This window comes from Peromyscus leucopus, chromosome 9, assembly GCF_004664715.2.
Source record: "Peromyscus leucopus breed LL Stock chromosome 9, UCI_PerLeu_2.1, whole genome shotgun sequence".
NCBI lineage: Eukaryota > Metazoa > Chordata > Mammalia > Rodentia > Cricetidae > Peromyscus > Peromyscus leucopus.
In genome coordinates, this window is record NC_051070.1 from 106,477,331 (window position 1) to 106,504,105 (window position 26,775).

Here is a 26,775-nt window from a genome sequence, read left to right on the forward strand (position 1 = left end):
TTTTCTTTTAAAAATCAAAAGCTAAGAAGACAGATGCAGTGGAACAGCCATAACACAGTCCAGTCCAGGATGGTATCAATTTGGTTCGGGCTGCCGGTCTGGATGCTTGGTCCAGTCTAAACTCTCACGGTCAGGTCTGTTTAGTCATGCTGTGGGCCACCTCAAACCCTTCCTGGAAGAAACCTGGACTTCTGTGGAATAAGGATCACCTGAGCAAGGGTCCTTCACGCTGTTTGACAGGTCCATGCATTTCCTTTCTCTGGGTCTAGAATATGCTCTGCAGACCAACAGGACTTTTTGCTTGTTCTGAGAACGACTTAAAGCCTTACTTCCTGAGCTCGGAGGATCACTTAAGTCACTTAGGGACACTCCTGAAACACTCAGCTCTCAGGTCCTTGGACGATTTCAATAGGCAGGGCGGATGAGTGTTAGGGTCAGGCAAGTTTGGGAAGTGAAGTAGAGAGCTGTACCCCGTGTCCAGAAAGGCTCCTTTTGGCAAGGAAAGGGTTAAGTCAGACGGCCACGGCCACTGCCTAGGGAGGCCGGACCTCGGGCAGCCGCCGCCACCGCTGTCCCAAGCGTTCAGCTTTGGGCCCTCTCCAAGCCGGCTGCATTCCAGAAGCAGCTCTGCTCGCAGGTTCCGCTGCGACTTTGGAAAACTCTTGAGTCAGGCCCACTTAGTCCAAGTCTGTGACAGAGGCGGGTGAGAATGAATGGCCCAGCCCCCTCCGGGCGGTTAAGCCGCAGAGGCGTCGCGGGCGCTGGCCTGGCTGGCGGTGTCGGGGACCCGCCGGCTACTGCCGTGCTCCTCGGTATCCCCGCGGCCCGATACAGCAGTGGACTTGACGGACCTGCCCCCCAGCCCACCGACCGCCCGGATCCCCACGCTGCGTTGCTCCGCGCGTATCCCTGCCTCCCTCCGAGTGTCCCGGAGTTACGGGAGGCCCCGACTAGAGTTAAGAGTCTGGAAACGGCGGCAAAGCTGGGCAGGTGCGGGCGGCCACAGACACTGGGGACCCCGGCGGGGGTTATGCCCGCGGCTGCAGCGCGGCGCACGTGCGCTCCGGGAGTTACCTTTGGGCGCTCGCAGGTGTCCTCTCCAGTCCTTGCAGCAGCACAGCCCCATGGCACCACCACTTCCCCGCCGCTCGCCTCCGCTCCCCGCCCCGGCCGGCACCCGGGGAGCTGGCGTGCACTAGCCGGCAGGGCGTGGGGAGCGCACGAGACCTCGGCTCTCTCCCTGGTCCTCACGAACGCGCAGATCACGCCGCGCGCCGCTTTTATGCGCTGCCCGGGCGGCGCCCTCCCCACGGCCCGTTACTCTCCCTGGGCACAGAGCAGCGCGCAGCCAGCGGCCGCCAGGGGGCGCTGCGCCACTCACCGCACTCTTCCCCCCTCTGCCTCCGAGCCCACCGAGGGCCGCGCGACCTCCGAAGCCAGACCGCCGCGCTCAAGAGGAAGCAAAGGTGTCCTCCCGGGCAAGGGCGGCTCCTCCCCCTCCTCCAGCATCCTTTTAACAGTCACCTCAACTTTCCGCAAGACTGGAAGGGGGCGTGGTCCAAAGCCACTTGGCTCTCTTTTTCTCGATTCACCTGAACTTGGGGGCAGCAGCCGGGAAATGTTTGCACAGACTCCCCTCAAATCTGGCTGAGCCACCTATAACCCCTGTGACTGGGTAGACTGCTTATCCCTCTGGGACTGTTTCGCTGTCTGAAAGATCACTTGGCTCAATGTAATTGCTAACCCCCCACACCACCCTCACTCACTGCATAGGGAGGGAATAATGGAAACCGCTTCATTGGGTCGCCATAAGGATTAAATATCAATAGAAGTGACGATGTATCACACAGTCAGGACATTGCTAATTGGGCTAGCCGCCCTGGCCCATCAGCATCAAGGACTTGGGCAGAAGGGTGTTTTTACCACGGGGATGGGGAGAAAGGAATCACTAGCTAGAAGGTGGCATGGGTCTCGCTTATCAAAATTAAGAGTGCTGGGCTGATGAGATGGCTTGGCTGGTTATGGTGCTTGTCCACCAAGCCCGAAGACCTGCGTTCAGTCTCAGGATTCACACTGCAGAGAACCAATTCACGAAAGTTGCCCGCGGGCGGGGAGAGAATAAATGTAAATCTTCTCTTTCTCTTAAGTATGCCAATACCTGCCAGGTAGGGTAGCTCAAACCTTTAATCCCAGCATTTGGAAGACAGAGGCAGGCAAATATCTGTGAGTTCGAGGCTAGCCTGGTCTACAGAGTGAGTTGCAGGACTACACAGAGAAAACCCTGTCTCAAAAAACCATGGGATCCAGCACCTCCACTCCCCAGTATGTGCTCCACAAGAATTCTTGTCCACGTGGCTAGGAAAACTATATAGGGAGTATTCATTGCGGCCCTGCTGGCAACTGCTGAGACCTCCCCTCAGTAAAAGAATTTTCTGACACATGGTGATGAAGTGGAGTGTGGTGGTTAGGATGGACCTGCTGGGATGTAGGAACCTGATAGCTGTCCTGTGAAACAATCTCAGGCTCTGTACTAGGCACCTGGGAAGAAGAAAACCAGGAATGCTTCCTTTGGGGTAAAAAAGGTAAAAAGGGGGCAAAGTGGATGGATGTCAAGAGTTTTCTTACAGTGGCCTTGTTTCCTACCAGGAAGGAATAATCCCGTGCTGTGGAACACTCAAGAGAGGGAAATCATAGTCTCTCGTGTATTTGTTTGGCACAGGTCGGGATTCATTGCTTTCTTTTGCATGGTGCTGGGGATGGAACCCAGAGCTCAAAAGCCCATCCCCCACCCCCGCCTTCCCCATCCCCCACCCTGCCCAGAGTTCTCAGTAGTTTCCTCTTCCAATCCCTAGCGTCTGCCCCCGCCTGGCTCTGATGCAGGGCTGTGGCCTTAGGCTAGACTAGGACCTCTCCTTTCATCTCCAGTCACAGAGGTGGTCTGGGAAGGCTGTGTGGTAGAGTGGGCTAGGAAAGCAGGGCTGCCCACTGTGAGCAGAAGAGGTAAGGGGACAGGGGAGGATTACTGACGGGGGCAAGCCAGGAAAAGGTTTTCCCAAGTCTTCATTCAAAAGGGAGATTAACAGCAGCAGGCAGATCTCCCAGCCCCCCTCTCCCTATGACTCCCTAGAAAGTCCGGGGTGGGGCTTTGGGAGAGACAGGGTGTCCAGCAGCAGATTCAGAAAGAATGTTTTCACTCAGGACATGGAGGCAAGCTTACAAAGAGAGTAACAGAGAACAGCCAGCCAGCCCTGACTTCTGGTTGCTGCCAAGTCACTTTAGACAGTGTTAGCACCAGGCAAGATCACTTCGTCACAGACGGCTTAATGAGGCCCTAGGAATTCCAGGCTGGAGCTCCCCGCATTCAGGGAGAGCATCCGAGCAGCGGCGCGGGTGGGGGTGGGGGGAGTTGTCCAATGGCCAAGTCCTACATTTGGGAAGCAAGATTTAAAAGAAAACATCACAGTGGCCATTGTAGGTTGCTTGTTTATCCTAAGAGGAAGTAGCAAAGTCGCATCTTTCAAATGAGCCTATGACCGAGGGTCAACGTCCCCAGTGAACCGTTCAAATGTATTTTGGGATACTGGACTTCTCAAAGTGTTTTTAAATACTAGCTCCTAGGCAGTTGAGCAGACAAATGGAAGGCAGGAGCGTCTATCATTTCTGCCTTTGGTTTCACACCCCTAATTCCTGGGTATATATTGTGGTTTTTATAATTTTCCTGTTGTGTGTCTTCCTCAAGGGGAAAGGAAAATAGCATTCCCTATGTACTTCCCACCATGTGCCATGCAATTCACAGATGTTTTTATCTGTTAGCCACAGAACAACCCCACTAGGAACCTGCTATAATAGTCAATTTACAGAAGAAAAAAACACAAAGTTTGAGGTTGTGAGGAGACTTGCCTATAGCCAGGAAATTGAGAAGGGAGTAACCAGATAAGCGAGTGGATGGATAGACGTGTGGATAGGTTGGTGGAGGGAGATAAATGGATGGATAGGCAGATGGATGTATGGATTGGTGGGTGGGTGGATGGGTAGATTAATTGATGGATAGGCAGATGGACATGTAGAGAGGTGGATTAATGGAGAGATGACTAGATGGCTTTATGGATAGATGAGAAGATAAGTGAGTAGATGGTTGGATGGATATGTGTGGATTGGTGAATGGATGGATGGATGGATGGATGGATGGATGGATGGGAAGCTAGATGAATGAATGGACAGATAGATTAACAGGTGGATGAATGGCTATGTGGATATGAATGGAAATGAACAGATAGATGTGAGTTGGTCAATGGTTAGTTACAAGAGATGGATGGATGGATGGATGGATAGATGGATGGGTGGGTGGGTGGATGGATGGACAGATGGATGGATGGGTGGATGGATGGATAGATGGATGATATTTCCCAAGTTTGGCCCAGGGTCTTGGGCTACAACTGAAAAAAAAAACCATAACAAGTGTGGAATTTGGTTAAAAAAATATAGTTTCCTAAACATAGCTGTGTCCCAAATTGATCATGATCCCAAACTCTCTGGAAATGAGTAAGCATCAGGACCGTTCAAGCCTGTGATGTTCCACTCTAGGTGGGGGTGAGGGCAGGGTGGGCCCCTGTACCCACCCCAGGGCACAGGCAGCTCCTCTAGGACTGTGGACTCCGGGAAAAGGCAGGATGACAGGAGAGGAAGGCCGCGTCCTGTGAGCAGGAGTTGCCCTATCTGCCCAGCGCCCCTCTCACTGCCACGTTCTACTTTCCGGAAGAACCCAGACTGCAGCAGTGAGCATGCACAGCTGTTTCTACGATGGCTGCAGCTGCCGGGTTTTCAGTCTCGAGCCCCTGGTTCGAGACATAAATCAGGCCGCACCCTGCTTAAAGCACAGTGGTCCTGGTGGCCAGTTCTGGGAAGCCATCCCCAGTGAGGCGAAGAACTGTGCCGAAACCATCACAATGTAAGGAGCCCAGCCTCGCTTTTGACAGGCCCCGTGGAGAAGTGAGTCAGAACAACCCACATGCCTGAGAGGGAGGCCACCTGGATGTGTAGCCTCCAGTGATGCTGGAGAGAGCGGGAAGTGCTGTCCTGGGACGCATGCTCACACTGCAGAACAGTGAGGCCGCAGAGACACCAGCGAGCTGGCGCAGTCTGTCACACAGTAGCTCCTAATGGAAACAAGGCTATAAACACCATGTTCAAGACTCAGCCACTGCCTTGCCCTGACCGTGGGCCAGCATGAAGTCATAGGTGCTTATGATCATAGAATTCAGAGCAATGTTAGGCCTTTGTTCATCATTATTTCTGCTTTCAAGAGCAGGGAAAGAGGACCAGGAAGGGGAAATCATTTGTACAGGATCAGATAGCTATTCAGAGGCTGGGTTCCCATTGGGAGCTAGCCCATTTGGTGTTCTGAAGGACTTTATGAGCCACGATTTGCAGGGAGAGGGAAGGTGCCGGGTGTTGAATTTGGTGCTCTGGGGCTATGGCACGCAGTCTGTGGTGGCGCCTTTAGACACAGTGATTTCCCAGGAGAGCTGGAGTCAGTCTGACAGGCGGGCCACATAAACTCATTGCTTTTGAGTCACGTCTGGTTCCTGTCAGCCTTGGTAGTTTCTAGAAGATGGGCCTGAGGGCGACCCCTCAGACAGCTTATTATAAATCACACCTCTGGGGGCACTGACACCTGATAGCAAGACTCTTCTGATTAGCTTTGCCTGCAGTCTGGGATGGTGACCGGTCACCACACTGGCTCAATGGTGAGGGTACAGACAAACGGCCAGGTAAGGTGGGCTCGAGATCTGAAGCCACAAGCTACCACCCCACTTCCCCAGGCCTTATGCCACCCTGACCCCACCTCCTGTCCCTCCCCCTCCCCATGGTTTTCCATCTGCGGTGAGAGTGTGACTTCACGGTACACGTACACACCGCGTGCGTATACACACCATAGACCTAGATTCTGAAGCTGCCAAGGCTGGCTAAGTGCTTGGTTGAAGGTATTGACCGGAACCTGTCTCCCCAGAGCCCCCCTATCAACAGCATGCAATTATCCTTCACTCAACCCACTGTTCAGGTCCAACCTTGTTTTCACCTAAGCATGACTATGGGGAAGGTAGGTCACCCTTACGGTCTGAAGCAAGACTCATTCAGATTCATGCTTAAAAACAAACAAAGCAAAAAGCTGTGGAGTCTATCAGGACTCGTCTACCCTTTCCTTTCTCTTCATAAGATTTAATTCGGATGTTTCCTCTTCCAGCTTTTAGAAGCTACAGGGATACTAAAAGTTTGTCTTTGGCAAGTATGAAGATTCTAAATAAGTCTTGGTGTTTATGTTACAGTTCCTGAGTTTGCATTTTAACTTTTATCTTCCTTTTCGCAGGTTCTAAATTTTTCTGTTATTGCTGTGTTTTCACTATTTTGTTATGAATACTTTCAGTAGAAGTGGCTGCAAAGCTCTTGAAGATACAGGAACACGGTGTCTATGTACTGCGCTGTTAGTCTCCTTTTAAAGTAGTTATTTTTCTCTGCAGGCGAGGGCCTCGGTCACACCTCGCCTCGGTCACAGCGACACAGATCAGAGCGTCTAGAAGGAGGGAATTGTGGGGAGCACGGGGCCTTCTGTGGTGCCCTCTCCCCCTTTCTCTCTGGAAAATGGTGATGAAATGGAAATCAGCCAGCACATCAAGTGTGGCGAGACCAAGATAAAGAGGTGGCTGTGGGCATTGGGCACTGTGGTTCCTGCGTGAAGAGTGTTGGCAGGCCTGGATCTACAACACTATTTCTGCCGTCAGAGCCAAGCCCACCGAAGGACTGAAGGAGCAGGAAGACCCGTGGAAACACTACTGTTGGAAACACCCCTAGACTGCAGTACATGGGGTATTCTATGCAACAATGAAAACGTTAATTTTTAAGATTGTGTACGGCTTCCCACACCTGAAATCTCAGCATGGAGGCAGGAGAATCAGAAGTTCAAGGTCATCCTCAGCAAAACAAGTTCAAGACCAGCCTGGGATAAGGATTCAAGAGATCCTGTCCCAGAGAAACAACAGAAAATTCTATAACTAATACACAAACACATAAGAAGTATACAAATGGGGTTCCATATACCCCAATGTATATACTATGTAAGGTTTAAATCAAACTAAACTTTATTTTTTTCTCATATTAAGCTTACTTTTGAGACAAGGTCTCACAATGTAGCTCAAGCTTTTCTTGAATTTTCTATGTAGCCTAGGATGGCTTCTAGATTCTCCTGCCTCAGCACCCCCAAACACTAGGATTCCAGTCATGCACACCCAACTCAAGTTAAACATATCCCCCAAACCTTATCAGTTCTTTATGGTTAAAAACTTTCAAAATCCTAGCTTTTAAAATGAGTGAATTATGGTTATGGGTGGGCATACTACTGAGCAACAACACCCCTGAAGACTTTCCTCCTTCTTACTTTTTCTCTCTCCCTCCCTTCTGAACCTATGTTCTACCACTGAGCTACACTCCGGCCCACATCACAACATCCTATCCTGACAGTAACTTAGTACCCAAATGCACTAGGACAAAGGAGTCGGTGGGCTTTCTGTAAGGAACAGACAGCAGGTGGAGTCTCCCAATGTAGCATGAAGTCAGCCAGGGACAAGGGACACATGAGAGGGGATGCCCACGTTCCAATAAAACTGTACAAAGACAGGTGGCAAGCTAGGTCTGGCCTGCAGACTCGTGCTTCCCAGTGCTTTAAAAGAATTACAGATTTGGGAAATTGTTTCCTCTTAAACCGGGAAGCACTTGGCTTGGAAAAAAAAAAATTCCCATCTCCAAGATGATGGGAATTCTAGCCAAGATGTCCAACTATTGCTGGCGACCATCCGCAGAGAAGCAGCTGTGAAAAGTGTCTAGGTGGGTGTGCTCTGGAGAGAGGCAGGCATGTCAGAGTAGGGCCGACCCTGAGAGCAGGCTGTGAGCCCAGCCAGTGGAGGATCATTCTGGGCACATCTGTAGTGCCTGCTCTGGGAGAAGGGTCATGGGGGCAGGGTGCCGGAGGGGCTGGGCCAGCTCAGTTCACCAGCCCCGACCAAGGGCTCTTCAGCTGCAACGGGCAGGCAGGCGCTGGTTATGGAAGGAATGTCTGCAGCTCCAAATCCCCACAGAGAAAGACAAGGGGAACCGTTGCAGAGAAATTCCTGGGCTACATTTTCCCCCCTGTTCCTGTGGCCTGGAGCCACTGCAGTTGGCCAGACTGCCAAGGGAAGGACTTTACAAAGCTCGCTGTCCTTTTTCTAAGTCTCACCCTCACCCACTTCTGCCCCCACCTGCTGTTCCTATGTTTCTCTTTCCTTCCTTCCCTAAGAATGCAGTCTGGGGAAAGGCAGGCCGCTGCAGCCACCATCACAGCGTCTGCTGAGAGGGTGTCGCTTCCAGCCCAGGATGGGTTTAGCCTCTCCGGTCTAGATATTCAGCATTTCTCTGTGGGTCTGGCTGCATCGGGTCTTTCAGTACGCTAGGTGGTGGGAGGCAGTAGTCACATGGTGGCCTGTGGCTTCAGTCATCAAGGTGACACAAAATGAGTACCTCCTGTCCACCAACCACTATTCCGGGATTTCTGCATATGTGGACTCATTAATCTCCACAAGGACCCTGTTCCGATCCTGATTTACAAGTGGGGAAAACAGGCACAAAGCGGTCAAGTGCCTGAGTCTCCCCAGTCACCTTTCGTACCTGTGATCCTCAACTCAGCCTCCTGGTGACTGAGGCCACCCTAGCAGCATGTGTCTGCAGTGAGAGGGAAGACAATTCCGCAGTTGGCAGGACGTGTGTGCCTTTCCAGGCTCCAGCGGCCCTTCCAGGACAGACACCGGAGATCCTTCACTGCAAACTAGTCCTGCCTAGGGTCAGGTCCACTTATCAGGGTCCCAGTATTGCAAAGTGGGGTGTCACTAGTATGCCTTGCTGCTGACACTACAGGAGGGGTCTTGGAAACCACACGAGTCACATGATTGGTGCCTACCTACCACAGGTCACTGATGGGGAAACCCCGAGACCAGTTTACACCATGCCATCATCAGGGCAGGGCACTGGGCATATTTTCAAGGTGGCTGGTATGCACTGCTGTGCCAAGCACCCTGCCCCCAGCCTCATTGGCTTCATCCCATAAAGACCATTTCCTGCTCAGGTCATCATCTCTTATGAGTCACTACAGGAGAGGAGGAAGAGGACTGTTCCACAGTCCCTCAGAATTCAGGCTCCTTCTGGGACTTTCCTTTTCTGGATGCCTCTACCTTTGCTCAGGGAGGCCCCCCAGGAAATTTTAGGGACCAGTGCTGTCAGTGATGACGTAGTTCAGGTGAGTACTGGTGCAAAGGGAAGTGGGCCACCCGATGCCCAAGCACATGGTTTGAAACCACTTTGCCCTGACCAAAGCTGTTGCCAAAACTGAAATCCAGTTGTCCCTTTATCTGGAGGATGAAGGGGACAGAAGGTCCTGAGGGCAGACTAAAGAGGCCGACACATGTGCAGCCAGGAGCACCCTTTGCTTTGTTAACTGAACAGTGGCCATAGTTAATGAGTGGGAGGGATGGCAGCGTTGGGAAAGATGGCCCTCGGCCCACTCTGCTCTCTGCTGCCACCTCGTGGTAGAAGAGGAAAAAACCCGGGGGCAATGTTCCAGGGCGTGTGTCTCAGCCAGTTTGTCTGATGCCCAGCAGGCGGCCGGCAGAAGCTGCCCCCTGCTGTGTGATCGGAGAACAGATGCACCACCGGGTAAAGCCTCTGTCCCCTGGGGTTCTTCTGTGGAATTAGTGATTCTCAAGTGTGTGCCCTGCTTTCTGGGAATGCCTTAACATTCTACTCACTTTGGAAGACGTTGGTGTTGGGCCTGGTGGGCACGAAGTAAGGTCTTCCCCCAAGCCAGCCTTGGTCCTGATAGTGATGTGGAGACTGATGTGGAGGCTGATGTGAACAACAGAACACAGCTTCCCCAGAAGGACGGACGGGGTTTCCAGAAGTCTCCAGCCCGCCCTCCCTGAGAGAGTGAGGCCTCTCAGAGCTCAGTGACCATCTCCCAAACTATTTTCATTGTCCCCCACCCCCAGTTAATCAGCATCAGATGGGTTCACTCAGCACTCAAGGGTTCACTTTTCACAGCCTATGTATCCCATAATCCTCCTGAGTACCAAACCCAAGAAGCATTCTTTAGACTCCAGACTGTGGGCCTGCAAGGAGGCACGAGATCAGTTCTCCGGAACTTTATAAAAAATGAAATTGGGAACGAGGTTTGGTTGGTGGTAGAGTTCTTGCCTAGCACATGCTAGGCCTTCAGTTTAATTCCCTAGCACACATGTACATACACTCATGGACACACACACACACACACACACACACACACACACACACACAGTTTGGAGGGCATGGAACCTAAGCACAGAACTGTTTTGCCAGCCCCTTGATGATGTATCTCGTGTCTTGGGATACAGATAATGTTTATTTCTTATCAAAACACCATAAAAATACTGTGTTGGTGTGTCTCATTGCGTCCAGAGGAAAATTCTGTGTAAATCAGTTCTTAGATTTTTTTTTCCTCCTCCACAACTCTCCTAGCTTATTACTCCTTTTTCTGCCTGCAGAAGAAGTCCCCCAATCATCGCCAACCACTCAAAAATAAAAAAGTAAACCCACCACCTACGGCCACAAAAGGCCCTCTATACAGGAATCCCAGGACACTGGCTGTTGACTGGTCTTTCATTTGCATATCCAAGAGGGCCACTTAAGAGGCCCTTCACAGGACAAAGATCAGCTTCTCTGGGCCCCAGGAAGAAAGGTCCCCCCTGCTCTCCACATTCCGGCAGTGCAGACCCTCTCTGCTTCGTGGATACATCTGGGGTCTGCTCCTTGCTTCTCCCACATTCTCGCTGCTATAATTATTGTGGAGAATGACTCTGCACCAGACACAGGAACTCTCAAACCAGAGGCCCTGCTGGTGCTCCTGACTATTCGCTGTTTCCAGATGCTGGGGGTGGGGGCCGGGGCGGGGGCCGACACAGGACATGAGGAGGACACCACGACAACCCCATCTCCTGGTCCACTGGCTGACTGCAGATCTGCCTCCTCTGACCCACCCCACAAGCTCTAGTTTGGCCACAGGAACTTTGTGAAAGGCCCGATTTCCCAGCATGCTGAGGTGCTCCATCCTTCCTCCACAGGGGCCGTGAGGGGACTGTCATTTGAATGTGGAGTCCAAAGGCTCCATTTGCTGGAAATGGAGCCCCCAACTTTGTGTGTGTGTGTGTGGAGATCATTAGGACTAGATGGAGCTGTGAGGGTGGGACCCCAGGATGGCACTTTTTAAGAAAAAGAAGACGACCCAGGAAGATGGCTTGTTCAATCAGGTACTTACTGTGCAAGGCTAGGACCTGAGTTTGATCCTCAGAACCCACATAAAAGCTAGGCACAGTGGTAACTAGGGAGTACTAGGGAGGCTGAGATGAGGATTCGGGGCTTGCTGGTCAGCCAGTCTATCAGAGATTCTGGTACAATGAGAGACCCCGTGTCTAAAAATAAGGTGGAGAGCAAATAAGGAAGACATCTAATGCCAACCTCCATACACACATGCCACACACATGCACACATGTATTCCAACATAAAATGATGCCAATCTCCATACACACACACCACACACATGCACACATGTACTCCAACATAAAATGATGCCAACCTCTATACACACACGCCACACACATGCACACATGTACTCCAACATAAAATGATGCCAACCTCCATACACACACGCCACACACATGCACACATGTACTCCAACATAAAATGATGCCAACCTCCATACACACACACCACACACATGCACACATGTACTCCAACATAAAATGATGCCAACCTCCATACACACACGCCACACACATGCACACATGTACTCCAACATAAAATGCAAGAGCGACACAGGCCAGAGCTAGCATACTCCCTCTGTCTCACCACGGGATGCCTTTACCATGTAACACATAAGTACATCAGAGGATAGAAGATAAATCCAACCAACATCCAAGGGCCTTCTCCTTCAGGGAAATTCTTAGGAGCCCAGTGGTGTGGGGCATGCAGAGATATTCCTTCTAAGGTGAAGGAAGGATCAGTTGCTGTGCCTGGCCCCTCCCACCACTGCTGTGGATATCGCTTTGTGTGCTGTGAATGTGTTGCTCTGATTGGTTAATAAGTAAAGTGCTGACTGGCCAGGAGCCAGGCAGGAAGTATAAACAGGACAAGCAGAGAAGAGAATGCTGGGAAGAGGAAGGCTGAGTCAGGAGGCGCCAGCCAGACACAGAGGAAGCAAGATGTGAAGGCAGAACTGAGGAAAGGTACCAAGCCACGTGGCTAAACATAGGTAAGAATTATGGGTTATTTTAAGTGTAAGAGGTAGTCAATAGTTAGCCTTTGCTAATGGCCAAGCAGTTTTAATTAATATAAGCCTCTGTATGTTTACTTGGGTCCAAGCGGCTGCAGGGCCATGGGAGCAGGGCAGGACCAGGAAAATTTCAGCTACACACCACCAAGAAAGGAGCGCAATGTTTACTGGGCTTATTTGGATTCTGGAGACTATGTTCCTCACTTGGATATGTTACTCTGGCCCATATACCAAGTGACTAGCTTTGTGTGGGGCCTGGGACAGGAGAAGGTCTTTCAACAGGTCCCAGCTGCTGGGCAGGCCGCTCTACCAGTTGGACCATGTGATCCAGCAGACCCATGGTACTTGAGGTATCAGTGGCAGACAGGGGTGCAGTTTGGAGCCCTAGAGGTGAGTCACAGAAGAGACCTTTGGGATTTTGGAGCAAGGCTCTACAATCATCTGCAGACAACTATTCTCCCTTCGAGAGACAGCTCTTGGCCTGCTACTGGACCTTAGCGGAAACTAAACGTATGACAATGAGCCACCACGTTACCAGGTGACCTGAGCTGCCCATCATGAGCTGGGTGTTATCTGACCCACAAAGTCATAAAGTAGGACGTGCACAGCAGCAATCCTTTATCAAATGGAAGTGGTATATATATCTAGGGTTTTATATACATTTTGTTTTGTGCTGGCATAGACCACAATTCCTTCACATACCACCCTCCAGGTTTGGCACACTGTCACCGCTGAGAGGTTTGTCCACACTCCTTGTTATCTCAAGGTTGTGGTGTCCATTACTAGCCAGGGTGTCTGTTGGCCCCCTGCTGAATGGTCTCACCTGGGAGGAGGGTCTCACCTGGGCTGGAGCCTGACTCTGTGCTAGTCATGGGACTCTGAAATAGTGACCACTCTGTGCCTCAGTTTCCACATCCACAGAGCACAAGTGTGCTGTGCACTCACTGCAGTGTCAGGATACATAGGAACTGTGCATGCTTGTGAGGTTCTGTGTGGCTGTAACACAACACGTGTGATGTTCAGATCCGGGAAACTGCAGACCATCATTTCAGAGAACTGCCGCTTCTTTGGGTTGGGGAAACTCAAGACCTGTCCACTGGCTATTTTGCAATAATCATTGTCAACCACAGTTCCCCTCCCGTGCTACGAACATCAGAAACTATTCCTTCTACTGAATTGTGCCTTACCCTCTAATTCCAGCCCCTCCCAGCCTCTGCTAACCCGTGTTTTATTGGCCTTTTCTTTGAGATCATCTTTTTAGCTCCCACAAGTGAGGAGTCCTTATGTCACTTCACATGACGGTCGCCAGTCTTACCCATGTCGCCACGATGACAGGATTTCATTCTTTCACTGAAGGTGCTTTCTGATTGGTCAAGAGAACTTGCTGTTGTTTAATCATCTGATAGAGACCATGGCCTCCATGTGCAAGGATGTGTGAGAGGCGAAGTTATGTTTTAAGTTTTAATTACTGTGCCGAAGAAATCCATGAAACAAAAATGCCTCTAACCTGTAAGCCCCCTGCCCAAGGACAGACACTTCTGGAAATGCTGAAGGCTGTTGTTTATGTAAGATAACAGCCACTCCCCTAAACCAATTTGTTTGACCCAACTGCCCCGATGTGCTTGATTGGATGTAAATGGGAAGCACACAGTCAGGAAGTACTTGTCCGTGATTGAACCTGTTGGGAAATACAGTGGCCTTTTTAAGGTTTGCCTTTTTAAGCCTCTGCAAAATGTGACTGGTTGCCTTTTTCTGGGAACCCCGGAATGGACCTGACCAGAGTCCATCATCCTGGCTAGTATTTAATTAAAACTTGCTTCAGGGGCTGGAGAGATGGCTCAGAGGTTAAGAGCACTGGCTGCTCTTCCTGAGGACCTGAGTTCAATCCCCAGTAACCACATGGTGGCTGACAACCATCTATAATGAGATCTGGTGCCCCCTTCTGGCAAGCGTATACATAATAAACAAACAAACGAACAAATAAATAAATAAATAAAATATATTTTAAAAGTTATGTAAAAAAAACTTGCTTCAAATTTGGCTCAAAAATTGTGGAACTGGTCTTTTTCTCATGATTCTCAGGTTTAACAGATGAGGGTGAAGGTCACTTTCCATGGTACCCTTGTGGAGGCCCACAAAGGTTTCCTGGTGAGATCTGAGCTTGCTTTACCCAGCAGGGCTGCATTAGGGGATGGCTTGACCACGTGCATGGTCACTAGGTGTTTGGAAGGGTCTACACTTGGCTGTGCTAAAGGGAGGTCTTTTGTTTCACCCCTTGGCATTCCTATAAAAAGCCCTTTAGAAGCGACAGGAGGGCCTGGTGGATAATGATCCAGGCCCTCCCGAGGCTATCCTGTGTTTCTGTTTCTCTCCAGTCTATCCTTCTATCTAATATCTCTTATCCCTCACTCCTCAAGAGTACCCTGGGGAAAATGTGGGAGTTGGGCTTCCACACACCCTGCCGTGTAAAAGCAGGTTCTAGCCGAAGGTCTTCCATGCACTCCAGTGGGATTTGGTGGGAGCTGAGACCCTTGGGGATCATCTCTTCAGCCCATGCTGAGCCATGCTCTTGGCGGAGAACCAGAGCTGAAATGGTCCAAGTTCTCCCAGTTAGGGATCAGTTAGTGACTAGAGAGCTTGGATGTGACCGGGTCTGTCTGACTCCAAAGCCCAGGCCCTCAGCACATATTATCCTTCCACTTCCGGCCTTCTCATTATGAGGGTCTTGTTGACAGTCTAGTCTCTACCGGGAAGCACCCTGAGCTCTTCTTCATCAGGCCCGAGCTGCCCAGCAAGGCTTCTCTAAACCTTTAGATACCAGTACCTTAGTGTGGCTGGTCCAAGGAAGCAACCAAATTATTATTTAATTTGTTTACATTTCTGTAAAAAAAATCTGACATACAGTTCAGTTATTAAAAATCTTTAAGCGGGGGCTGGAGAGATGGCTCCGCAGTTAAGAGCACTGACCATTTTTTCCAGAAGTCCTGAATTCAATTCCCAGCAACCACATGGTGGCTCACAACCATCTGTAATGAGATCTGGTGCCCTCTTCTGGCCTGCAGGGACACATGCAGGCAGAACTTTGTATATGAAATTAATACATATTAAAAAAAAAAAAACTTTAAGTATGTTCCGAGTAACTTAGGCATGTGTGTACTTCTCGAACCACATATTTATGCAATCCAGATCTGGAGCAAGTACTTCCAATGAAAGTTAGTGTTTAAATTGATGAAAGCGTGCTTAGTCCTAGAAGAGCCATCTATCTCCCTCCCTCCAAGGCTCAGAGAACAAGAGGGAAGAGGGGAAAGAAAGAACGTAAGAGTCAGAGGATGGGAAGATGTGCATCTTCTGAAATGGTATGACTCATTCATGAACGCACTGCAGCTGTGGTCTCCGGCACAAGACTGGGCCTGACATCATTCATCATCCCTGGGGCCCCAACCCCTCCCCAGGGGTCCGTTCAGTTAGTGCTTGCTGGGGGAGGGGTGGCATTTTCATGAGTGGTGTAGCCTCTGGTAAGTTGTCCATGCTTCAGCCGACAGCTCCCCTCCCCCACCAGTCACCACCCATGCTCACACAAGCAACCCTAATTAAACTCAGTGGGTTACACGCAGAAAGCAGATAAGAAAGGAGGAGGGGCTGTGCAAAAAGAGGGGTTTCAGAGGGAGAAGAGGGGGCAGATGGGAGAGGAGAATGGAGAATGAAACCCATTAACATTAATTATAACAGTATAGGAAACTTTTGAAGAACAAAATTTATAAAAAGGAAAGAAAAACAGAAATGTTAGTGTCTAAACTGAAAAGTGCCCAAAGTGGAAAAGCACATTAAGTTTAGAAAGAAAGTTAAAACACTTCAGTGGGGTCTAGAGGTGTGATGGAGGACAAGCCAGGACACCCTGGGCTCTGGGTTCAACCCCCAGTCCCTGAGGCCCTTCCCACCATTTTACCAAGGTTGAAGTAGTAATGCGTGGGATCTGGCGGAAGGAATAAAATGTTGTTAAGATACTCTTATCTAGTATCATTCGGTTTCTCCTTTTGTCCGGGATGGCCACTAGCAAGCCAGTTAGCGACAACCACGACTTGCTGTTGAGTGTTGGTCTAGATAAGTGTTTCTCAACCCATGGGTCGTGACCCCTGGGGTTAAACAACCCTTTCACAGGGGTTACCTAAGACCACAGGAAAACACAGGTATGTATGTGGTGATATTTGTTTGTGCTGAAATGTGATATTTCATTTGTATGTTAATAAATAAAGCTTGCCTGGAGATCAGAGGTCATAGCCAGACATAAACAGCAGTCAGGCGGTGGTAGCCCACGCCCTTAATCTGGTCATTTGGCAGGCAGAGTCTCTGTGTGTTCAAGGACACAGCCAAGCTGGTGACACACGCCTTTAATCCCAGTACCAACCATAGAGACCTGGAGGTCTGTCTAGACAGGCGGTGATGAGGAAGTGATGTGGCTGGACTTAGAGCCAATGAGAAGGCAGATCAGGAAGGCAGTAAAGGCGCAGGTTAGACAGGAAGAGGCTCTCTTAGGAAGCGATGGCGAGGTGGTGAGCTAAGGTTAGTTGGCGGCTATTGTCCTGATCTCTACAGCTTGCACCTCTGTATTTGACTCTGTGTTTCTTATTTAATAAGACTGTTTAGAAATTCGTCTACATATTTACATTATGATATTTATCTATCTATTTTTTTTTTCAAGACAGGGTTTCTCTGTGTAGCCCTGACTGTCCTAGAACTCACTTTGTAGACCAGGCTGGCCTCAAACTCACAGAGATCCACCTGCCTCAGCCTTCTGCGTGCTGGGTTAAAGGTGTGAGCCAGCACCACTTGGCCTACATCACAATTTATAGCAGTACCAAAATTATAGTTATGGAGTAGCAACGAAAATAGTTTTATGGTTGGGGGTGACCACAACATGAGGAATTGTATTAAAGGGTCTCAGCATTAGGAAGGTTGGGAACCACTGTTCTAGAACACGATTTAGGTCAAAGGAATCATTTGCACCCCCTCCCACCCCCACCCCTACCCTGCTTCAGGCACATTTCCCCAAAGGACACCAGTGGGAGTCTCCTGCACCAGGTCCCATGTTTAGCTGAAAGACGAGCCTAAGACAGTAGGAAGCCGGGATGAGAGGCAGCAAAGTGTAAGCAGCCACTCCAGAACTTGCTGATTCTTCCACACTCGCTGGTGGGAGCTTCTAATTTCACGTTAAGAAACAACCCAGCTTCTGGTGCTCTGTCGCTGAACTCGGTGGGACTGCACAGGGTCAAGCTGAGGCACAGGCTGGCTGGTACCAGGTGCGGAGAAAGGAGCCTATCAGCTCCCCCCTCCCTGCTCAGCCTGCTGCAGGGATCCCGGCTGTTCCTGGCATGTCAGACACACTGTATCACTCTCCTACAGAGTAATCCCTGTGCTGGCTCCCCTTCAAGGTCAGGTCTTAGAGATAGCGGATTCCAGCCTTCCTGTCTGCTCCAAACTGCAGGCTGCATCGGACAGGCAGCTGTGAACTCTAGGCTGGAAGGCAACTCCGCAGCATTCAACTTCCCCAGAATAGGGCACCCATCTCTATGACCCCAGCACAGCTCCTGACCCCTGAACAGCGGCCTGGGTCCTTCCTTACAGCTCCCAATGTCTGGTTGATTCGGTGTGGTCCTGATGCTTTCTCATCAGTTCTTTCTTGGCCGGTGTTAGCTGTAGCTAGCTTCTGGTACCCCCTCTGGGAACCCTTCTGAAGCAGGCTGAGCAATGGAGACTTGAGAGCCCAGTTAGTTACTTGGCTGAAAGCCTAGGGTTCTGGTCTACATCCATCAACCAACCCACCTGCCTGCCCGTGGAAGCATCATGTGAACAGGGGAAGAAAAGGAGTTACAGTGCTTTCCTGGCTATTTAATTCACGAACACCACATGGAGACTGGCCTGCCCGGTGCCTTATCACTCTCAGCCCAGAATGTCAAAGCAGGCCTCTCACCCCTTAGCCCTTCCTTGGGTTTAGAGGGAGGCCTAAACTGGGCTTAGGGCCAGACACCCAGAGTGCCAAGAAGTCCTCCTGGGATCAAGTATGCAGAGATGGGCAGTACAGGCTTTGCCAGGATGCTGTAGGAGTGAGAGATAGAGTCCTCCAGTGCAGCCCCTCTGGGAGGGAGGGACCTGGCTCCTTCGGGTCTCCGAGAGCTGATCAGAGACAGGGCTCTGGCCTAGAACCAGCTCAAGGCATAGCTCCTCTACCCTCTGGATCTGGGCTTCTAGCAAATTAGGAGGCTTGCTGGAGTGGAGGTGTCTCACCTGTGGGGTGTTTAGCACAGGTTAGACCCAGGGCTGGTAAGATCAGCATGGCAGCGCTTGGCCTCCTTGTAAAGAATGTACACAGTAAGTATTTAGCTCTCTGACACCCATGTCCTGCTCCACAACTTCAGAAACCCAACAGCTAGCATTTATCAATCACGGAGAAGCCCTGCTAGTTCTGCTTCTGAGCCCTACTCTCCCAGGTCAGTATTGGGAAGAGGTGAAGGCTCCCCTTTTCTGTGGTACAGCTTCCAGGCAGAGCCCAGAAAATGACTACGGTTTTCGGACCCTGGTGGCCATCTGATATTTCACCTGTAAGTCCCCTGGGGCTGTCCCCTTCCCTGCTTGGCTGCAGGACGTCTGTCTGGGTCAGGACCTCGGTGCCTGCCCTCAGTCAGCTAACTTCCCTGGTGGCGTTGCATGGTCTAACATCTGGGGGTATGTCATCTTCCTGGGGCACTGCCAGGACATGGGTGGCTGGCTACTCACTCTTTCCTTCTCCACAACAGATTCCACTGGGAGAAGGGTACAGCTGGGGTATCAGTGCCCTCTGGGGTAAGGGGTCCGAGGAAGCTTTCTGCTTCTGGCATGGTAAAGGGAAAGGGCAGGGTGGCCACAGAACAAGCCAGCATCACTGGACGGATCCTCCTTCCTCTTCCTGTTTTTAACAATTACTGTCAGTAAAGCATGGGCCACAGCTTTAACTACCCCATTATCACAGCCTCCGCATGCTCACTTCCAGTTAGTCCTTCCTCGGTCCTCTCCTGAAGAGTCTAAGTCTCTCAGTCACCACACTATGGCCAACCTCTGCTCACTGCCAGCCCTGCGCCGTGCCAGAATCTGAAGTTCCCCTGCTGAGGTTGGAGAGTCCCTCCAGGGGACTGGTTTCCACTCTGGCAATGAGCTTGACTCCCTGTGGGTTTCAATACTTGCTTCAAATTCCATTAGCCCCTCACTGAGCACTTTGGAATAAAGAGATAGATGGGTGTATGGGAGGGGACTGTCCTTATGTTCTGTGTTTTAAAACATTTCTATTGATGTGTGTGTACGTGCACATGTGCACACTCCACAGCATTCAAGCAGAGGTCAAAGGGCAACTTTCAGAAGTTGGTTCATTTTTTTCCACCATGTAGAAAGTTCATCTTGGATCACGTTTTCAGACTTGGATTTCACTGTCCTGTTATCACGCTCTTTGTGTTGCTGTGGGAGTGAGAATGTGTCTGTCTCTGTGACTCTTAGAGAAACAGCTCTGTAAGCAGCGTGGCAGGTCTACCAGCTCTCATGAAACCAGCCTGGTCATCAGTCCCAGCACAGGTGAACTATGCTTCACAGAGTCCCCTGAGCTGATGCGAGGCCATGTGACTTCCTTCTGGCCAGCCGGCTGGGAGAACTAATAGAGCCACTTCCAGGACTGGACCAGTGCCCCTCCCAGGAGCGGTGCCTAGCAGAGACAACTTGGATGCTCAGACGAAACCCTGAGACAGGAAGATGTATGGAGACCAGCTGCCTGCCAGTCGGAAGTGCTCATTGTTCAATACCCTATATCAACACCCCCCTCCGACCAAACACACAAAAGCTACACAATGGTCAATCCAAACAAGACATAAAGTGCTGGAAACCACGCTTTTCGGCTCTCTTGAATTTAGTAAACGGTGACCTGCGTGTTCTGCATACTGACTAGGTAGGCATGGAGCCATGGACCACAGCCAGACAAGAGGAGCTTTGCCCTGAGTGGACACTATCCTCTTCTGCTTTGCTCAGTGGCTGGATCTGTGATTCTCGGGCTCTGTCACCAGAGGTGAAGCCCGGATGAAAGGTTTGGTTGGAGATGGCCTGATGCACACCAGTGTTTTAGCCTTGGCAGGTTCTTCCACTAGATGGCACTAACAGCATTGTTTTCCTTCCATTAACTTTCATTACACAATTGTCACTTTCTGTAGGGTTGAAGGCCACAAGAGGATCTATGAATTAAACTTAAGTGGATGATGCAACATATGATCACGCTAAGAATGATCACATTTCCAAGGGCTGTCAAGTTTTCCTTCTTCTTGGGGGATGAGGGTACCCCTTGGAGAATGAGGGACTGTCCCAGGATTCTTCCTGGCCCCATGCCTGCCGGAACACTGTCAATGAATCCTTCTTCTCTCCTCCTGTCCTGCCACTGATTCCGGGGGCACTGGACCCGGGCTTCACTATTAGGTGTCTTTCTGTTCTTTTCTGCTCTTTATGCCCGAGATCACTCAGGCACCCTCAGAACGGCAGGGAAGCCCTACCTGTACAGACAAACCCTCTCCTTCCCAGCCTTTGGTCCAGCCCCTTCAATGCTGGGAGACACCAACATGGACCCTCCCGGCCATGCTTCCTACTTCTACCCCCAGGCAACTGACCTCAACCTAGCAAGTAAACAAACTATTTACCTGGTCTTGAGCTGAGGATGGCAATGTCTTCTGAGTCTTTAAGGGCAGAGGCTGTGCCCTGCTCTCCCCAGGGGCCCTGGAGGCCAGCTCAAGATCAGGGACATACCAGCGGCTACTGAGTTTTGAGTAAGAAGGTTCACCGAGCTGTTCTTAGTTGTTGTTGTGGTTTAAGGTGGGGTTACTCAACCCTCTCTTTTTTCCTTTCTTCCTTCCTTGTCCATGCTGGCCTCCAAATCACCATCCTCCTGCCTCAGCTTTGTCATAGCTGCTATTACAGTACTTATTGCCATTCTGGGCCCCACCCTTATTACTATCATCATTATTCCTTTTCTAGCTTCAGCAAGGCCCCCGGCCAGAGCCTTGGTTGGGAACTGTGGTCATGCAGAGCTCAGCCTGGGGCAGGCTGACCTAGGGGGTCCAGGTTCCCCTCCTGCCAGCTGTGTGACCTCAGGGAGGTTCACCTATCATTTCTAGGCTGCCACATTTCCATGGGCTATAAAGGGGGTGGAACATTTCCAGCTGTAGCCACAACTTCCTGAGCCCCTTGGGACCAGGTTGGTGGGAAGTCCCAAGGTTGCAGAGGCCCTGGAAAGAGGGAAGGAGAAGGCGAGCTACCCCAGAGCCCCGACTGGCACTAGTGCTGCATTCTCTCTGCACGTGGGTGTGCAGTCCTCGGAGCCCGAGTGGTCCCTTGTCCATCCCTCTGCCTTCCCGGAGTGGCCTCAGCACCTGCTGCTTCTACCTGAGATCTTAGGAGGAGCCGCCTGACAAAGGGCAAATGTGGGCAGTTCTGAGAGCCACACAAATCCGGTGTTCAGGCAGGCAACAGCTTCTGCCCTGGGAAAAGAGGGTCCTTGGGCTTTCCTTCCTGAGACCATGCCCCCAAACCTCACAGCTGAAGCATCAAAGACCCAAAGGTCAGAGGGTCAAGCGTCTGCGCTCTAGGGAGTCTGAGTGTGTGGCTTGGGGATCCAGGTGGTCTGCTGTAGTTTCAGGGTCCCTACCAAATCTCATGTTGAAATTTAACACACAGGGTGAGGTATTAAGGGGTGGGCCCCACCACGGGTCTGTCGTAAGAGCTAGTTTAGCCCTGAGTCTTGTATGCACTACTTTTGCCAGCTGATGCCTTGCATTCTTTGGAATTCTGCAGACTCCCTGTGTGTGAGAAGACCCCTTGAGCTTCGACACCTGGTCCCCAGAATCATGATCTGAACATATCTTTATTACTTAAAATGTTTGCGTGTGTGCACGCATGTGCGTGCTTGTGTGTGTGTGTGTGTGCGCGCGCGTGCGCGCACTCGGGTGCATGTGTGTGAACTCAGGCATGAACATGCCATGGCCTGCATATGTGTGGAGGTCAGAGGACGCCTCTTCAGAGTCAGCTCTCTCCTGTCACCTGGTGAGATCTCAGGATGGAACTCACGTCATCAGGGCTGCACACAAGCACCTCTATCCACCGAACCATCTTGACAGCCCATTTTTATTCTTTATGAATCTCCCAATCTGTGGAATTTAGTGGCAGCAACAGGAAACAGCGTAAGGCAAAGCTTCAGCTCTGCTGCTAGCTGGCTGTGTGCCACGGCACAAGCTGCTGCTCTTCTTTCCAGTCTCCAGGGTCTGCTTTCAGAAAACAGGGAGAAACACGCCCGCCCACTGCCTTAGAGAGGTATCCAGAGTATTGTGATAGACAGAACCATGGCTCACATAAATGTCCGTGCCCAAGCTGGGCGATGGTGGCACATGCTTTAATCCCAGCTCTCAAGAAGCAGACACAGGCGGATCTCTGAGTTCGAGGCCAGCCTGGTTTACAGAGTGAGTTCCAGGACAGCTAGGACTACACAGATACACAGAGAAACCCTGTCTCAAAAGACAAAACAAAAACAAGCAAAAAAACCCATGTGCCACAATACCTGAGAAGTATCTATTTGTATTTTTACTTTGTCTATTTCCCCCAGAATTCCCAGGATAATGGCCTGCAGATTTCTTAGCCTGGGTTCATGTTACCCCTTGGTAGAGAGCAAGAGCCAGGTCATTTCCTCATAGTGTTTGGGGGTGTCTACTGCACCTCTCTGTGATTGTAAATTTAATGGCTCACAGACCCTCCCATGGAGTATCGTAAACACTCAATGCTTCCCAGAAGTGTTCTGTCCCCCCTGTAATCACTCTTCCGATCATGCTAGAGGTCTCTTTCCTCAAGTGTCTGCCACTGTCCTCAAAGACCTCTGTCTACAAACATTTTGGCCCATATACAAGACAGTCCAGAAATGCCAGAGTTAACCCCCAAGGCTGTATCTCTCAATGGTTGGATGGTGGGAGTTGGTGGGAACGCCTCCAGCCACCCATTCCCCGGGAAAGGCACCTTCGAGAGGTCCATCCTGCACCACCTCAGATGGTCCCAGTGAGACAGAGCTGGGTGTCATTACATCAGTCCATTCACAGCACATCCTAGTGGTCCTTTCCCTGAGTCCTTCCTCATGCTTTAGGGGACCACTTCCAGAACACATTGCCCAGACCCTGTCTCAGGTGGAGGTCAGGGGAAATAAAAACACTGGCAAAGTGGGCCCCGCCGTGACAGCAGGTCACCTGACAGACACATATTCAGCTCACTAAGGACCACACTGACCAACCTGGAACTGTAAAAACCTGTCTGTTACGGCTAACGGGACAATGGGTCTGTGGGGTCCATTGTAGTACTGTAATTCTGCCTTGGGATTCCCAGTAAGCCTTACGGTGGCCTTCTGAATCGGTTCACAATAGACTGTGCTCTTATTTCTGTGTGCGTGTTTGCATCTTCACCCTAAGACAGCAGTTCTCAACCTGTGGGTCGCGACCTCTTTGGGAGTCAACATATCAGATATCATCCTGCATATCAGATATTTACATTATGATTCATAACAGTAGCAACGTTACAGTTATGAAGTAGAAACAAGATCATTTTATGCTTGGGGGGGGTCACCACAACACGAGGAACTGTATCAAAGGGTCATTTTCTCCTATCCAAGGACTAATTATCCAAACAACAGATTGGATTTTCTTATTTCTTCCCCCAGTCTTTCGAGCTTTGGCCCACATTTTGCCTTAGCTTGGGGACAGTGTCAGCCCTTCTGCAAGAGATAGGATTGTGGGGGCCAGAGCACAGTCATGCCCCCATGGGGCCACCACATCCCCTCAGCACACGACAGCCCCCTGCGCCTACCTGGGGTGATCTCAAACAGGTGTTTCCCCGGGTCCTCAGGGTCTGGAAGGAGTTCCGTCACTTGTGTCCCTTGTAGAGAAATAAATCCCTGAAATGGAGACAAACACAAATAAGAAACCCGAGAAGGCTGGGAAAGGTTCCTTGGAGTCGGGGGTGGTGCCAGGGCAGGGTCCAGCCCTTCTCTTGGCGAGGCAGGCTGGGTACCAGGAAGGAGTATGTGCTTCCTTTCTGGGGCACAGAACCAGGCACAGAGGATGCCCCCCCCAATCTGCACACACAGTTGCAGGGTGGGAGAGCCTCTTCCAACACGGGGTGGGCCGGGACTTCCCAGCGCAAGACAAGGCAAAGCCTGGGCCGGGATGACAGAGCCGGGCGATCCTCCATCCCTTGTCTCCCCATTCCGAAGGCTCACTGTGGTCTCCTAGGCCGGTAGGACCCCAGGTGTGGAGGTGAGAGAGAGGAGGCTAGTGTTCTGGAGCCCTGGAGGTGACCTCAGGGATAGACAGTATCACTTATCTGTGTGAATCCAATCTGCCATAGCCAGGCAGGAGGAGGTTTCATTCATTTTTCTTCTTGGTTTTATTTGTGTATTCAATTTCATCATCATCATAATCATCATTATTATTATTGGGTTTTTTTGAGACAGGGCTTCTCTGTGTAGTCTTGGCTGTCCTAGAACTCACTCTGTAGACCAGGCTGGCCTCAAACTTAAGAGATCCACCTGCCTCTACCTCCAGAGTGCTGGGATTAAAGGCGTGTGTCACCATGCCCTGCTCAATAAATTATTAAGGGATTTCTATTGCAGTGCTGCGGATTGAACCCAGGACCTCTCATATTCTAGGCACATGCTCTCCCATTGAGCTGCATCTTCAGCCTGAGGTTTTATTACTTTACCTACAGAATAGGAGTCACCAACATGCAGAGTCACCAGCCTAGACAGTGGCATCTCTCTGTCATAGGTAAGCATAGTTGTCCCTTGGAATCCACACTGTTGGCTCCAGGACCCCCTGGATGCCCTCTCCAAAGCTCTGTCTATCTGTCTGTATAAAAGGACATTGACCCTCACTTCTCAGGAGAGTTTCGTAAGCCAGTTCTTGCTTGGTAAGTCCTCCCCAAAGAGATGAGGTGTTGCTTCCCACACCCAGAGGATAGTAAGAGCCCTCTTTACCCTCCAGGGAAGTTCCTTCATGTCATGCATGCTCAGCTTTGCTTAGCTTAGACTCCATGTGGCTTGACAATCTACACTTCTATCGTCTCTGTGGAAAGCAAGCCATTTTAACTCCATTCCTGCAGTCAGCTCTCCGGGTTCAAATCCGAGTTCAGCTTCCGATAAATTGTGTCACTTCTCTGTACCTCTGTTTCTTTATCTGTGCATCTGGAGTCACACCAGTTCCTTGTAGAGTTGTTCTGAGCATAAACGGATTAGTACCTGGGGTGTTCTTAGCATAGGTCCTGGCACACAGTGAGAACAAACTGTGTGTGTGATTTGTTTTGAGTCATGGTCTTACTGTATAACCCTGACTGATGTGGATCTCACTATTTAGACCAGGTTGACCTTGAATTCAGAGATCTGTCTGCCTCCTCTGTCTCCTGAGTGCCACCATTCAAGGTGTGTACCACCACACGGGGCTGAGAACTGCGTGTTAGCTAAGTACATCTCTCTATTATGTCTGGACTCCACACCAGGTAGAGGGGATATATTCTATCCATGAATCTGCATTTGACCAATTGAGAAGCCCATCTGCTTCACCACATCCCGTTCCCACTCCTATGCTTGCTAGCAGACACTCTCCTCCTGGGCCAGTAACATTTTAGTGAGTCCTCACAATGCCCCCATGGGGAACTATAGTCCTGCTTCGCAGATAAGAAAGCTGCGGGGACAGAAAGGCGAAGCATTAGCCCGCAGCTGAGTCAGGCCTTTTCTGGCAGATCCTGACCGTAGCAAGGTAATGGGAGCCTTGTGTCTGCTGGCATTGGTGCTTCGGGGACATTTGGAAATGCTTCTTCTCATGCAAGCAACATCAAGGCAGAATGCTATCTGTACCCACAGATGCTTGCTCTAGGGAAATTATAGCCATAAGCCAGGGATCCAGCTGGTAATGGCTGTAACTGAATTACTGGTTGTGTTCTTGCTGGGGAACCTGGAGCTACAGGGAATAAATTAGGACAGCCGCCCCAGGATGCGGGAACGTGCTCATTAGAGGGCGGGAACGTGCTCAGTAGAGGGCGTGTGCGAGGTCCATCACTGCGTCTCGGCCCTTGCTGTTTCGGTAACCGACTCTAATGGGGTACTTGGCTGTGTTTTCTCTCTGCCTCAATAACTGTCACCCACACAATGGGAGTAACAACATCTTCACTGACATTACCTTCTACTGAGGCTAAGGGGAAAATCAGAAATAGCTTCTGTTGTGGGAACTGGTACTATGTTCCCGGCTCTTAAACCTACAGGACTGGTTTGATCCTGAGCGCTGTGAGGCAGGTGCTGCTGATGCCAT

General features: G+C 50.6%; 1 protein-coding gene across 6 annotated transcripts in view; it reads right to left on the reverse strand.

Annotated features, from left to right (window-relative positions):
• The window catches only part of Arhgap22 (Rho GTPase activating protein 22), a 169,988-nt gene that overhangs the window by 61,831 nt on the left and 81,382 nt on the right, over positions 1-26,775 (reverse strand). For all 6 annotated transcript variants that reach the window (XM_028878365.2, XM_037208716.1, XM_028878366.2 and 3 more), the window contains one exon: positions 24,281-24,368. In XM_028878365.2, coding sequence (XP_028734198.1) covers positions 24,281-24,368 — 88 coding nt within the window. The remainder of the gene's footprint in view (positions 1-24,280; positions 24,369-26,775) is intronic.